This window comes from Pezoporus wallicus, unplaced genomic scaffold (genome assembly GCF_028554395.1).
Source record: "Pezoporus wallicus isolate ANWC-B61680 ecotype Strahan unplaced genomic scaffold, APGP_CSIRO_Pwel_v1 contig_7505, whole genome shotgun sequence".
Classification (NCBI taxonomy): domain Eukaryota; kingdom Metazoa; phylum Chordata; class Aves; order Psittaciformes; family Psittacidae; genus Pezoporus; species Pezoporus wallicus.
The window spans coordinates 590,687-607,083 of record NW_026638908.1 but is presented as its reverse complement, the minus strand read 5'-3'; the positions used below and the strand labels follow the sequence as shown (position 1 = coordinate 607,083).

At 36.4% G+C, this 16,397-nt stretch overlaps 1 protein-coding gene across 1 annotated transcript in view; it reads right to left on the bottom strand.

Annotated features, from left to right (window-relative positions):
• FIG4 (FIG4 phosphoinositide 5-phosphatase) overlaps positions 1-16,397 on the bottom strand; it is a 68,953-nt gene that overhangs the window by 28,011 nt on the left and 24,545 nt on the right. Inside the window, exons 11-16 of the mRNA XM_057413165.1 lie at positions 15,196-15,329; positions 13,154-13,270; positions 12,663-12,708; positions 11,274-11,422; positions 7,213-7,379; positions 493-631 (exon numbers count right to left, since the gene is read on the bottom strand). Of these exons, the coding sequence (XP_057269148.1) occupies positions 493-631; positions 7,213-7,379; positions 11,274-11,422; positions 12,663-12,708; positions 13,154-13,270; positions 15,196-15,329 (752 nt within the window). The remainder of the gene's footprint in view (positions 1-492; positions 632-7,212; positions 7,380-11,273; positions 11,423-12,662; positions 12,709-13,153; positions 13,271-15,195; positions 15,330-16,397) is intronic.

The window sequence follows — 16,397 nt, the reverse complement described above, 5'->3', positions numbered from 1 at the left end:
AGTGGAATGTAAATGAAGAAAAATAGTCTAGACATGGCTGAAAAGGTGGTAGAAAATCATGGGCATCTCGGTATACACAGCTGCAGACTAAGTGCATTACACACACACAAAAAGTTATCCTCATCACCTAATCTCAAATACAACAATTTACTAAATCTAACCATCAAAAATTACACTTGCATATTGCTTAATGAGACATTGGTAACTGTATTTTGGTAAAATAGTGAAGGCCTTTCACACTGCACGATAGAAATTTATATTAAATGAAATGCCTTTTTTCTAGTAGAACAAGAAAACAACATACTAAACCAAAACCTTCAAAACACCAACATCCAACAGTTTTGGTAATCTCTTCAAGGTCTGGGTGTTCTGGGATTTTTTAAAAAACAGTAAGCAAGCATTTGACAGGCTGACCAAATTATTTTGTTAACAACACATATTTTTTCAAGTTTATTAGAGCAATACCAAACAGAAAAACGAACAGCAAAATACCTTCGCCTGGTCTGTGACAGACTGAGGGTGTTCTTGTGATGCAAATAAAAATCAGTGGGAAGTTCCCAGAGATGTGGTTTTCCTTCTGTAGGCTTGAATACTCCCAGAAAGAGATTGATAGAATCTTGCCTGTCTGCATCTGTTAGACAAGAGATACACTTAACACCAGGAACACTGCAGAGCACAAGCTCATTCAGACATCAGCTTGTTTATGTTTGCTCCTCACAGAGCGTGTATGACTTCTACAGGGACCTCTGGGTTTCAACCACCATAATGAAACTTCCTTTAGACCTGAACTTCTGCCACACATGGGGGTGGTACCAGTAGTGCCTCTTTCCTTGGCTTCTCTCACAAGGAGCTGAGGCAGCAGCCCTGCTTAGCGGCTTTGCAGAAGCAAGACCTCATGAGGTCTCCCACCTCTGCATATATATGTGTATGCAGGAAGCATGTGCTTGTATTGGAGAGTCTGACATATGAATTTACTGCAGTTTAATTAACAGAGGAATAATTTAATGAAGTTAAACAGTATCCAGACAATACACAAGTTTCCCACACAACACACAAATTATGAATTCTTTCAGGTTTTCTAGCCAAAACATAATCAGCAAAATGATTAAACTTCACAAACACTTTCTAATGATTTGGGCTTTTTTTCCTGTTGGCTTAAATTATCAATTTCTCTTGCCATATTCTAAGCTTCATCAAGGCCAGTGCTAAAATCCAGTAGTTACATACCATGGTAGATGAAGCAAGACACGAAACGTTGCTCACTTGCATCTTTAAAACCTCTTTTGCTACTTAGCTGCAGATCGGATGAGTTGCAACAGTTATGAAGAAAAGCTGGAGTCAGATGCAGGCTTGGGGGTGGTGAACTGTGATAAAGACTTTTGCAAGCACAGTCCTAGGGGCAGAGGAAGGCTTAAATGCAAAGAAGCTTCAGATAAGGGGAGTATGTGGAGAACTATTCGTGCCCTGAGGAATTAGCATGTGGAAAGCCCTTGTCTCCCCTTGTTTGCAGTTCAGTAATCACCAGACAGGCATAGTCCAAACTAGTTCAATAGACAGTGTTACTCCTTCAGTTCTTTCCATATTTCAGAAAAAGTATTCTGACAGCTGAGTGTCCTTTTAGCAACACACTGCATCAAAAAGACGAAGTGAAGTCTCAGTATATCAGGAAGCAGGCAAAAGAAATAGAATCCACAAAGCAGCGGTATGACAGCAAGGACGAAGTTGGTTCCTGTCTACCACTAAAGTTTCAGTCAATACCTCTTTCTCTCCAAAATTCAAATGTCTCTTTTCCTCTGTGCAACATATATTTTACAGGGAATTAAGCAAAAGAAGTGCTATGTAGAAATTTGGTGACAATATGGTTATAGAAAAGTATCCTATTTTATGGAAGCACGCATATATGGAGGCCAGCATTTGGAAGGGAAATCTTCTGTTTAAACAGCCACAGGGTGTAAAACAGGTCAAGGCCTCGGGAAAAGGGAAGAAAAAGGCAAACCTCTAGATGTAACCTGGCTCCCCTCCCCTACTTGAGGACCTTTCATCCGGAACATGACTTTTTTTCCTTTTCTATCCACTTATACTCCCACAGATACTTCTGCTGTCCCTCCAGAGCACTCTTGCAGAAAGATACTTATTCTACTTTCTTTCTTGCTCCTCACCGTTTCAATTTTCTAGGAGGATCGCTTTATGAACATTAACTCTTCTACATAGTAATACTCAAAAGCATATGTAGGTCCTTATGGTTTGTAGGCCATACTGTTTCTGCAATGTAGTGTCACAGTTTAACCAAGACTTAAGGAGAGAATTAGGAAGGCTGGGAACAGTGCAAGAAAGCTATTCAAAACTCAATAAAAAGCTCTGGAAAAACAAAAAGATTGTTGAAGACACTGAGAATTAAAAAAAAAAAGTTAAAAGCAGTAACACGTATTCTTTCTTCCTGATAAGTTATTTGTTTAGTGGTTTAAAGAAAGTGCCGAACAAAACCCAAGAAAGTTCTCTAAGCATAGAAACCGGAGGAGCCCTGAAGACAAAATTAACATGAGCAACAGTTTAAAACTGATAGTAATTTATGAAAGCCAAAGGCAGAGATAAGCCTCCTTTGCTCATTTACCATTGTTTCACTTGCCAGGAACAGAAGGTATACTGACACTGTTAACTAAATAACTATAAAACAATTAAAGTAAAACAAGATAATTCAGTTAACAAACTATGTCACTACTTATATGACAGATGCTAAAATTAAATAAAACTAAATTAAATTTCTTCTGTGGAAAACAGCTTGAATTTAAACTCATACCAAATGAATTAACCAATTTGTTGTCTGAAATGGTCAATAGCAGCAGTTCATTAAAGCATTCTTACCTTGCTTCATAGCAAAAGAAAAAAAGACTGGTGTTCAAATGTTACACTGCAAAAGGACTCAAACTCTCTTTTGCATTTACTGTTTCATTTATGCAGTTACGTTTTTAAACTTAACAGAAATACAGGACATTTATCAGAAAAATGTCTTCCTACTGCATGCTTCCTTTAGCATTAAAGATTCTTTGTATGCAAGTCTTCAAGCAGGCACAACCATGTGACTGGAAAAGCAGATAGTTAACCTAAAAGGTGACAGTCCTCCCCCTGCCTTACTTTAAGGGTTGAACAATTTAATGACTTAATTTTGAACAAAAATAATGAAAGCTTTTGTCTTTCTTTGAAATGCTGGCCAAAGAAAACAGGATATTGAGCTTTTCAGATCAATTTTCTTATTTAGATAGAAAAAAAAATCTGTTTTCAAAAGTAAACAAATAAGAATCTGTCAATGCACTGCGGAGCACAGACAAAAGTGCAAAAAGGTTTTCTCCCTTCATTGTTAGCACCAAACGTTGTAATTATGTACAAGCAAGTAAAAAGACTGCACTGATTTTTCAAAAGATACTGCAATGTACGTGTATACTGGCACATTTTTAAGACCGTTTGAGAAAACAGGAACTGAAGGGGCCATTTAATTGAATTAGTCTAAAATAATCTACTGCTCTCAATCTGAGCTTGTAACTGCAGTACATGACAAATTACTAGTCATGGGAGATTCAACACAATTGCAACTAAAAGGTTATAGTAATTAAGTTTACTTTTATTGAATGCTACAAGGTAGTTTACTATACCCAGTCTTGTTTGTGGATAAATAAATTATTCCAGAAGCTTATTATGCATGTTGCAACTCTTAGAACTGATGCCTGCAACGTCAGGTTACTTTCTAAAAGGCATAAAAGCTAGAAAAGTATTATTTGGAATATCATTTCCTACTTTCTGAGGGTCACAAATGAAATAAAAATGTTAAAATTCAACTAATCAGAATTCCTGCCAGAGAGGGTGTTGAAGGAAGACCTATATTCTTAGCTAGATTACGTTCTTTTTTCTGATACAACTCATTTGCTTATAACCAGGGTTTTTTTAAATCAGAAGTTGACTACCCAAACTACACCATGTCCACTAATATTTTAAAATGCCATAACTAAAAACATGCATGAAAAAAAGTCAGAATTTTTGCCTAGTCCTGTAAGATTTTTTTCAAGTCACCATAAAAATGATTGTCCCATATTTTTAGGAGGAAACTCAGGTCTTCTTCTAAGCTTCACTCACTAACTTGATTCTGAGAACATTATTTTAATTCTTCACTCTTCTATTATAGAATCATAGAACATAATCACAGAATAGTTAGGGTTGGAAAGGACCTTAAGATCACCTAATTCCAACCCCCCTGCCATGGGCAGGGACACCTCACACTAAACCATGTCACCCAAGGCTCTGTCCAACCTGGCCTTGAACACTGCCAGGGATGGAGCATTCACAACTTCCCTGGGAAACCCATTCCAGTGCCTCACCACCCTCACAGGAAAGAATGTCCTCCTTATATCCAATCTAAATTTCCCCTGTTTAAATTTTAACCCATTACTCTTTGTCCTGTCACTACAGTCCCTAAAGAAGAGTCCATCCCCAGCAACCCTATAACCCCCCTTCAGATACGGGAAGGCTGCTATGAGGTCTCCATGCAGCCTTCTCTTCTCCAGGCTGAACAGCCCCAACTTCCTCAGCCTGTCTTCATACGGGAGGGGCTCCAGTCCCCTGATCATCCTTGTGGCCCTTCTCTGGACTTGTTCCAACAGTTCCATGTCCTTTTGATGTTGAGGACACCAGAACTGCACACAATACTCCAAGTGAGGTCTCACAAGAGCAGAGTAGAGGGGCAGGATCCCTTCCTTCGACCTGCTGGTCATGCTCCTCTTGATGCAGCCCAGGATACAGTTGGCTTTCTGGGCTGTGAGCGCACACTGAAGCTGGCTCATGTTCATTTTCTCATCGACCAAGACCCCCAAGTCCTTCTCCACAGAGCTGCTCTGGATCTCTTCTTTATATCTCTTTATATAGACAACGTACTACAAATTTATAGGTACAGAAAAATCTACAGAAAAGCTAAGCCACATATCATGAACTAGGGTTGAACTGCATTCAAAGTTACCTTTCTTACATGTCCAAAGCTTACCACCTTCAGGCAAATCACTTAACTGATACTTGTTTTACTTTTTCCTCTTCTGTACAACTTAATTAGTAATGATTATCCAAGGAGCTTTGGGGTCAACAGATGAAACAATTTTCTTAAAAATGTAAATTATTTTTAGAATGATCTATTTTTTACCATAGACAGAAGACTGTGGCTGAGTGACGTATTTAGGAGGCACTGTTAGCAGGCCACATTGTCTTGTTCTGAATCTGATACACCATGCAACTTCAAGCACATTTTCTGAGTTCACCATTAGTACATAAAATTCGTAAGTATTAAAAATGTTTCTCAGATCAGAAACACAAGTTCTGCCTCCTGGACTGCCTGGCCCTCAGATTTTTATTTATTTATATTTTAAAGTATGTAACAATATTAAGTTACATACTTTAGAAACTCAGAATCTTGTTCTAAAAATACTTCCTTCATCTCTGCTTTCTACAAAAATTTCAAGAATAAAATGATCTTTCTCAACGTGTCACATTAACAGGCTTGCAGATGACAGCTGAACAGGCAGTGTTGTAGAGTGGACCTTTAAACTTCATACTAAAAATGCAGTAAATACAACACTGAATGCCATGTTTCAACAACGCAATCTTCAAATACAAGAAATGCATAAACCACCAAAAATACATGACTCAAATATGTTCAAAACCAAAGCCATCAGTAAATTGGGGAAAGTGTGCAACAACTTTATGAAAGTTTCATTTTTCATACTGACCTCATTAAAGACTGTTTCTATATTCAGCTACAAGTTCACCAGGGTGACAAAATGAACTCTTTCATTGTGTATTCCTTCTTTTTGTAACACCTTTTCCAGGACAAATTCTTTTATTACTAAATCACATGTATAGCATGACTGTCCTTGTAAGCAGACCACAACGCCAAATGTGGATCTAGCACTTTGCCCAAGCTTCCATCTAACTGTTTAAGTGGCTGGCATACAAGTGAACAGCTTCAGAGATTTGTTTCATCTTGTACTTATTGGTACAGGTGATACCCTGCAAGTGTGCTTCCTTTTGCTCATAAGAATTGATGAAGTCATGCCTTATTGCCACTGCAAACAATAAAAGACCGTATCACTGAAATAAACAGGCTTGCCATTTCTCATCTAATTTGGGCAAATACAATACACAAATTACATGACCTACATCCAGAAACAGTACTTTAACTACTATGCTCTCACCTTTTGTTGCATACACAGAATTGTCACTAACAAAACCAGTAAATTCAGCCAAAGAAATCAGAGATTAGTGATGTATTTCTAGCCAGCGTCCAACTTACTGGTTTAAGTTCATATAGCTTCTATATAATTGCAGTCTACTGGAAAAAAAAAAGCTACATCCTTCCCTGGCTATGCAGCTTTTGTGAAAAAGAGTAATAGAGGACTGACACAAAACTTAGAACACAGAAGCACTCAATGTTTGTCATCTGGACATTTCTCATACTACAACTTCTAAAAGCACCAAGCATTTTTTTCAGCTATTTTGCAATGGCTCGGCATTTTTCAAAGAGGTTTTTTTCTTAGCAATGTTATACAGAACGAAGTAGAACAGTATCAGTGACTGATGCAAGCTAGTAAAGCAGTAAGTTACTATTTTACAATTTCTTTAACCCCCCAAAAATAGGTTGTTTACTTTGTTGATCTCACTTTTTTAATTTAATTTTGTCTTCTCTACCACAGATCCAACAGTTTGGAACTTTCATTTGTACAAAACAATTACATGCATAAGACTTGCATTTTGTTTGAAGTCCTGAGAAATATAAGAAATACTCCATTCAAAAGCATTCTACTTGTGTTTAGATTTACCAGTTTCCTTTTATTTGTTGAAGTCATTCTGCCCGTCACTTTAACAGCTCTGTAACAGCTACCTGCTTCTCTATTGATCTACAGATGCCACTGACACTGTCAGTGCCACATGTATATGTTTCCAAAATACTTCTTACATCATTTCACTTTTATCACATAATGCTGCATGCTACAACGTGCACTTGCGTAGGATATAAATACTTAATCAAATCAGAACAGCCATCAGATCTTACCAAATTATTTGGAAACTATAATACAGAGGATCTCTGTCGTAAGATCACAGTATGGATTATTGAAACATCACAAGTAAAACGCTTTTTAAATAATGGCTTAAGAAAAAGGCACTTGAAATTCAATTTACCTGAGAAAGCATTACTGTAGTATCTTGAGAGTGTTTGCATAATATCTTTGGAATGCTGAGTCCATGGAGCTATCTTTCTATAGGTTTTTACTCTGTGGACAAGCTGAGAACCTCCATATTGCAGAGAAAGTGTGTCTCCATGATCTTCATATAATTCCTCAAACAATCTGAAGGAAAAGCAAAATGTCTTATCTATCAAACTAATGAAAAAAAGTTTTTTAGAAGAAAAAATAAAGTACTGTAATTATAAAGTTTTTCTGTTTAACAAGCAATGCATTTTCTTCTCCTAAGTACTTCTGCCAATTTACAAAAACTGGTATTTCATTAACTTGATAGTAATGAAGCTATTAACTTACAAACACTGAAATTTCAAGATATGTCTCTATTCTTCATTCAGGTAAGTATGCGGACATTTTATTCAGATGCAATAATCACTAAAAATCATTAGACTTAGATTTTCACTAATTTATAATGTATCAGAATGCACTCACACTACAGAATATACAATTCTGTAGATTCAAGAAGATTAACGTGTCCTACTATTGTGCAGGGGGAAAACAAACTGTACACCTTCACAAACTAAGGTATTTTAAATACACTAAATGGGACAGAACACTTCAATATCTCAAGGCTATGTTTACTGTCACAGCCACTGGGAATGAAGTTATCATAATTTTCCCAAAATCTCCCTAGTTACAATAATGACGGCTGAAAGGCACAAACTGAATAAACATGACTTGTAAGAAATGTGAATGGCAAATACCGTTTGCTGAAGCTGGAAAAATATGATGTAAGAAGAAGGCAAGAAAGAGTTGGCTGCTAAGATGAACAAGGAGAGCTGGCTAAAACCAGGAGAGTCCTCTATCATTAAGAAGTTGACAGCAGACTCCAAACTGAGAGCAATCCAATTAGCAAAAATTATCAAGAGCTCCCCAGCAATGACAAAAACCACAGTCCCAGAAAATAAGGCTATCCTAGTCCAGAAAATAACAGATTGAAAAATGCTTCTCAGAAATGGAGAGTAAGGTCTTGCTTGAGGAAGACAATGACAAGCATAACATCTTACTAAAAGAGGCTGGAATTTTAGTTAAGAGTCAGCCAACTAAACCAGGACAATACAACAACAACCACCACCACCAAACCACAACCAAATCTGTGAAAACGTATTTCACATGAATATAGCAAAACACAGTAACTCAGGCATCCACACAGGATACACTGTAATACTTAAGAATCATAAAGGAGAGTAGAAACAAAATAACTACAAAAATAAAAAAATGATCAAATCAGCAAAAGCATCCATGTGACTGAAGTCCTCAAAGGTACTGAATGAAGAGCACTTATCTGAGCAGCCAATCAATTTCTGTAAAAACAAAACACCTGTCCTAAGTTTAAGCACAAAAAGATCAATTAGGAGGAAACATCTGCTTATTAACTTAACCCCCCCCTCAACAACAACAACAACAGCAAACCAAAATACAACAGAAGAAATAAACTGAACCACAAATTGTTCAGAGCTCATGATATCATATATGATAATTTGTTTGTTTCTTTGGGTCTGCTGGGTTGTTTTGTTGTTGTGTTTTGGTTTGGGGTTTTGTTGTTGTTTTTTGTCGTTGTTGGTTGGTTGGTGTTTTGTTTATTTTACTGGGTTTTTTCAATACAAGCAGAAGGATGACTGGTCAACTAAAAGTTAAAAACCTGATTCAAAACCTGGCAGGTAAGATGATACCTCTCAAAAATTTCCCAGTCAGCTATGGAGTATTGATGAATCAATGACCTTGCAATAAAGGTTCACAGAAAACAGCCAACTTTAAATTCATTAAGGACACTGATCCACTTGATTTGGAAAAGACCTATAGAAACAAATTACCCTTCCGTAGCCTCAAAATATTAAGCCTGCAGTCAAATTCTGGTTTTCTGTAGAAAGAGAACTTAACTGCATGTGATAAAATGAGCTGCTAAGATACACTTTGCCTAGGAAATTCTCTACATAAGACAACAGTTAAAGTGAAAGAATCAGAAATACAGCTTGCAGAAATGGTCTTGTGCAACAAAGTCATTAAGATCAATCTGGCTAGACACAAAATTGGACTGTTCAAGATGCATATCCTGTTCATATCCTTCATATGCCCAAGCAAAATAAAATGCTGACTTCAGAAATCTAGTTCAAAAGATATCCTAAATTGTAGCCAGCCCATGAGACCACATGAGAGAAGTCAGAATTATAAGGACAGTTAAAGAATGTGATGAAAAAATGTTGTGTTTTTTTTTTTTTTTCAGACACATTAGCTAAATTAAGGAAGACAGACTGCTACTGATTACCCCATTTGGCCAGTTAGAAGAGTGTAAATGAAGAGAAAGTATACAGGAAGCACATACTCAATGCAATGCAATGCAGGGAACAAGAACGCAGGAGCCCAAAGTGAAAGACTGCACCATAGAGACAGTATAGCTAACACATGCTTGTGTTCAGGATTTGTTGCGTTATGGAGAATTTTTTAATTATTCTGAATACACTAATTCAGAAAAAAGTCTTAGATGACAAAATCTGTTTCAGATAGATATCTATTGCAACAGAGAATGAAAATAAGTCAAATGTAGACAGATGAAAGCAACTTTTTATGCCAGGCTAACAGCCATATTTCAGAGAGATAATGAGAAATAAGATATCAGGAAATTCAGAGACAAAGCAACCACTATACTCTTAAGAGACGATGATAAGAGATGGACATTTCGGTGGTTGGAGCATAGAAAGTAAAGTGGAGGCAGAGAAGACAGACAAACATAGGATTACTGCAGCAGGAAACAACAGAGGAAATCTGGGCTCCCAAAATAGGGTAGGAAAGGGGGGAGGTTGTGAAGCCTAAGGAAAGATAGTAAAATCCAGTCTGAGGTGCTGAAGTAAATGGTAGGTGGGAATACCAGAGCGGGTATCAGAGACCTGTCCACTTCCTGGATCCCCTCTAGTTAGAATCCAAGAGTCCAGACTGCTGAGGCTCCAGAAGGCTGTACAGCAACTGGTATTTGTAGCAGCAGCTGTTCCCAGACATAAACACACAGCACCTAGCAGCTGGGACACTGTGGATGACAAGCACTGCACAATGAGGAAGCCAGCCAGTGGGTGCTCTCTCTGGCCATCAGGCAGCCAGCAGCCACCGCTTGCAGTGAGCCAACGTGCTGCAAGTAAGGTTATTTCTATGGCAACTACCAACTCCTGGAAGCTAATGGGAAAAGAAGAGCAGCTGAAGGTATGTCCTGAGTAAAGGTGCGACTGAGTACTTTGTCTTTTCTGAAATAAGAGTTACATCTCCATGTTCTACAACTATCAAACCACTAGTCAAAACCAGAAATGAAGCCCTCCGTTTCACAGTCATGACAACATATTTAAGGAATAAAACCACATCACCTCAAGGACTCTTATGTTATTTTCTGAAGCTTGTTCACAAATTAAGTAGCTTAGTTCCCATGACCCCCAAAGCATTTCAATTTAAATGCTCAGTTTTCTTAAATGGCTTGAGGATGCTTGAATAAGTATCACGGATACTTGATCTGAGAGAACAACTTTGCTGAAAACTTCAATAAATCAAAGAGCACAACATTTTATCCAAAGGAAAAGTAAGAAATAGGAAGGTAAGATGGACTGCCATACAAGTATCAGTTTAGCATTCTCCATAAAAGCACGATACTTCTTTCAGTTTTCATTTTTCGTCAGCATTTTGCGTCAAGCAAATATAAGTGAAAGACTGGGGTGGGGGGTTTGTTACATTTATTTATAGGACAGCTTTTAGCTTTAAGTTTAGGCACACAAAGAGAATGAAGTCAAGCAGTTATCTTAAAAGAAATCTGATTAACATACTTTTCCAGAATAATAAATTTTCAGCATTACTGGATTTTCTCAAGAAGAGTTCAAGTATGGAAGATCTTTTAAACTTGAATAAATAAATATTCTTAAATCACTCCTATAGAAAGAACTGCACTTTTCTTCTATAGAATTTTCCTAAATCTCTTGACAAAATTAAAAAAATAAAACCATGACACACTTTATTAATATTTCTTACCTAACAGCGTCCGTATCAAATTGCAAATTTGGTTTATCAATCAATCCCAATGAATAGAGTTGGTATGCCAAAGCACATTTTCCCACCATAAATTGGGCTGTGTTAGTGCGATCTAAACAGTCCACACAATTGGTTCGGAGAACTCCTGTCTGGGAAAGCAATTCAGATAAAGAGATTTTTTCTTAATTAACAAATTACTATATTCACAATTATTACTTTTTTCCTACTATCCAAGACTTGCCAAATCTCAAATTAAATCAGTTCACAAAAATTTGAGGTAAGCCATTTCTAAAGATGTTCAAAAGCAACTCATCTCTAGCAAGCTACATTGAACTGCTGTAATGCCTATTTTCAAAATATTCTTGCTTTTATCATTACACAAACTGCATCTCTCCTATTCACAAACAGCCCTAAAGATTCACCTTAATGAGAAAAGCTATGTTATTTCAGTGAAGGAGGTCTTATTTTCAAGTTATGTTGCAACTACTGCAAAAAATAAGCACTCTTTGATCTTGCTGTGGTTCTACTGTGATGGTGCTTATCTATTAAGCTTTCTCTATCTGGAGCAACACACACAAACTCAAGGTCACAGTCATGCACGTATTCTTTTACACAGTTTGCACCACCATTTGTCAATTCCATAATGCACACAAAGTTATTCAATATTATGAACAACTGTAAGAAACATAGTTTAATATATCAGCATGGGAAATTCTTGTGCTTAAATATATATGGCTACATCCAAATTAGTCAACTAAAATTCATTGCCTTAATAAAGAAGCACTTTTGGGTGTGACTCAAGATTCAGAGATGAACTGTGATCCCAACGCTTAAATGTATTCCAACAGTGATACCACAAGTGATTGAAGTTAAGAGGTAAATAAAATACTCATTCCCAGTGTTAAGCAGTGCTTCTAGTTTTATTTTCTTTTACTGATGGAAATTGTAACAAAATACAGATTATTCAATACTGGTGAAAATTTCTGTGAATGTCACCAGGCTTAAGTATGTTTACTCCTCACCTTCTCTGGGTAACATGACATCATGCAGTTTGCTAAAATGCCACTGTTTTAACTGTCAATGCACTGGTAACACTGCAGACTAAATAGTAATGGAAACTTGTTTAAAATACAAGTATTTCTCTGACTACCTCCAGCAAAAATCGAATTCCAACAGCATGAAGTTTTGTTGTACCATGCAAGAACTTTAAGACCTATTTTCCAACTGGATTTCTGGGATGGACAGCAATAATGCTCTTTACTATAATTATTAATTTAAACACACTCCATGAATCATCAAGTAGGTATTTAAATTAAATGGTTCACTACTGGTTTGGAAATGCTGATCTGCATCACTGTAACTGTGAATTAATAAAGTATAATTTAGTACCTGCAAGCGACCAGTGGACACAACATAACCTCCCAGTTCATTCCATCTGAAAGAGAAACAAAACAGAATGTCATACAAATAATTAAAAAAAAAAATAATAGGTCATACCATGTACTGATCTGCTCTGTGAAAAACAGTGACAATTAAAAACCTGCCACACAGCAAAATTAATGTTCCTGAATAGCAAAGGCAGTGAAAACTCTACGCCACAGTAAGACTGATTTTAAATGATATCACAACTAACCAGCCAAAATCTCCTGGAAATATTCCAAAGCCATACAAATTTTCTTCAGCGCACAAAAGTTGAAGTAGGTACAATGCCAGCAACTGGAAAGTAGAGGCCTAACATATATGGTAGCACAAGCCAGTTGATTTAAATCTCCCCTCATACTGATTCTAGTCACAAGAAATAATATAACAGACATAGAAATCCCCAACAACTCTCCAAAGAATAGATGTTATTCATTATGCATCAATTAAATTACACATACTTTTCATCTGGCCGCAAGATACTGCAGTAGGAATCAGGTCGATTTACAAAAAATCCAGTCTTCTTTACTACACTTTCTGCAATCACATTCAGTCTATCAAGAACATTGCAAAGTTTGCTAAGGAGAGGAAAAAAACAAAACCAAAACATAGTCAAGATATATTAATACTAAAAAAATTCACTGCTTGGAAGGTCTTTCAATAACAAAAATTATTTAAAGTAAGATTAACACTACAGCTTTATTTACCCAACAGTAATTATGACTATAGTTTTCTTAGATTTTACAGACTTAGGAAACACTGACTGAGCAATTTTGTTTACTTTTATTAAAATGCACTACATGAACTAGAAGTGGAAGACTCTGAAACTCTGAAACTTCTTGACTTTCATATCACACTAATTTTCCCCTAACAAACTTCCACTGCTTTGCAAAATAAGAATGAGGAAGAAAAGGATACATGATTATGCTAAAATCATACTCCCTCGTTTTGTCTGCAAGGTGTTGTTTTGCTCAGTAACATTTGCCCATGTGTGGTCTTCATGATGTCCTACACCTACTGCTCAGATCAGGGGATCCATCCATTCATTGTGGGGAACTTCAACTTCTGCTTACTCAATTTTATTTTCAAATGAAGTTCTACTCACTTTTTATTACAGTGTTTACACTTCAAGTAATAAAACTAGTACTGCTTTCCAGCAGACCTACTTCAAAACTACATGTTAAAGCAAACATGTTCTCAGTATTCCTGAAACAGGCAGTTTCTTAAGCAGACATATACATTATCTTCCATTCCTAAATATCTTTTGCTTGTATAAATAATCTCGTTAAAAGACCTCAGGCATATTTATATCTGTAGAAGGGTGGATAAACATACATCAAACTTAAAGATAGAAGGGGAATCCTTTGATCATCTAGTATCATTTCTCAGATAGGACAGACCACTAAGCTTCATCAGCATCAATCAAGAGGAAAATCAAGAACTTGGAATTAGCGTATCTTCTGAAAGGAAATCTAGCCTTATTTTGAGATTTGCTATTTAATGGTAACACAAACAATTGCATGTGCATCCAACAGTACACAATGCCATTTTAGAACCAAAAGGTAGTGTGAAAGCACTACTCTTTAAGTCAAACTTTAAAGTTTCACACCCCCATGACCAACTGTATGAACAAACTTGTAATTTCAAATAGCAAATAAGGATTTTTTGCAAAGCTTTTCCATAAAATTTTAATTGAAAATACATTAATTTTATTCCTGCCCCTTGAACCATACCAATTTTCCCATTGTTTTAGTCAGATTGACATAGTAACAGATACCTGAAAGTTGACCCGCCAATACTTATCATCCTTCCACAGTTTCTGGCATTAATAAGGTACAGTAGACATATGAAGATTGGAGAACTTTACAACCAAATTGTGTGTTACTTCAGAGTAGCAATCTATACAGATTTAAAATGTTTGTGCCTTGTAAATAGTTCTATATTTAAAGAAAACATTCACCCTTTTCACATAATTCCAGTACAGCATTCTATTGTGCAAAAGTGTATAATAAAGTTACAGTATATATTTTGCCTTTCTCAAATACATGCTTCTAACAATATGAATGTTTTAAAAAATTGGTATTAATGCCCTCATTTCCTTTTGGTAAAGGAAACTGAAAAGAGTGACTGATATGAAACCCTTTGTTTTTCAAAATTTTGTAACTCAATAAATTCAGTGACTGACAAGGAGTATCTGACAAATGCAGTGTTTTGACTAATTCAAAATAAAAAGTGAATGTTTATGTCTTTCTAATAGCTTTTTTCTAAAATTTTCCTTTGCAGAGAATTTCAAAGATTTCAGGCCTTGCTCCACTTTTGTAAGAAAACACAGAAAACATTAAAAATCCTCCAAAAAAGCTGAGGGTTTATTCTGCCTGTAGGCCTTTATAATATTCTCCCATCATTCACTGTCAATACATTCAATTGAAAAACAACACACTCAGTAGCATACAGTTATTTTCACTGTGGCCAAAGCAATAGTACAAAGAAGGATCTTTTCTACCTTTTCGTGTATTTGGCCATATCCCAGGGTATATATATAATTGCATGCTCTGGGGGCAAAAACTGGTTGAGATATGTCACAGCAGCAACAAGCTCTTCACTAAGAATCCTTTCGTGCTTTCTTTTTTCACGTTCCTTTAGCAAAAAGAAAAGGACATTAACATTACAATTTTCACTAACAAATGTATGTAACCCATATACATATACATGTATGTATATGTATCAGAAATTTAAAGTGGAAGCTGTAACAACAGGCAGTTCTTCCTAAATGCTACAATTAAGTCATTAAGAGACAGAAAAATCTAAATATTCTGGGGTTTTAACAATTGATCTGTATTAGTAGTAAATGTCACTTGTTTCAACTGTGCATAATCATTGCCTGAAAAATGGAACCCTGTAACAGCAAAGAAGGGCACACGGAAACAGAAGTAGTAATAAAAAAAGAAATGGACAAAGACAAGAGAAGGAAAAAGACAAGCAAAAAGGAAAATGTCCCATTTAATTCTGGCGTACAAGAGAAAGCTGGCAAATTCTTCTCTACTACTGATAGGAGATGGGGAAAACAGCTACCATCTCCCAGCTTTGCAATAATTAAAAAAAAAAAAAATTTTTAGTTTTGTTGCCATTCTCTGAAAATACCATATATGTGTTGGTACTCCATATATTAGCACAGCTTTCCTCTCAACTTCATCCAAACTAAAACTTCTACTGAACCTACATTATAGAAATTGCTTCAAATATATAACCTAATGCATTCATTACTAATTAACAAATTTCCAGCACAGACAGATATAGGAAGACACAGATTTATATCCTATAAGGATGCTGTGGAGGGACTCTTCATTAGGGACTGCAGTGATAGGACAAGGGGCAACGGGTTCAAACTTAAACAGGGGGAGTTTAGATTGGATATAAGGAGGACATTCTTTACTGTAAGGGTGGTGAGGTACTGGAATGGGCTGTCCAGGGAAGCTGTGAATGCTCAGTCCCTGGCGGTGTTCAAGGCCAGGTTAGACAGAGCCTTGGATGACATGGTTTAGTGTGAGGTGTCCCTGCCCACGGCAGGGGGGTTGGAATTAGATGATCTTAAGGTCCTTTCCAACCCTAACTATTCTATAATTCTATGATTCTAATCACAGAATCATTAGTGTTAGAAGGGACCTCTGGAGATCATCTAGTCTAGTAATAAAGGAACATGAACTT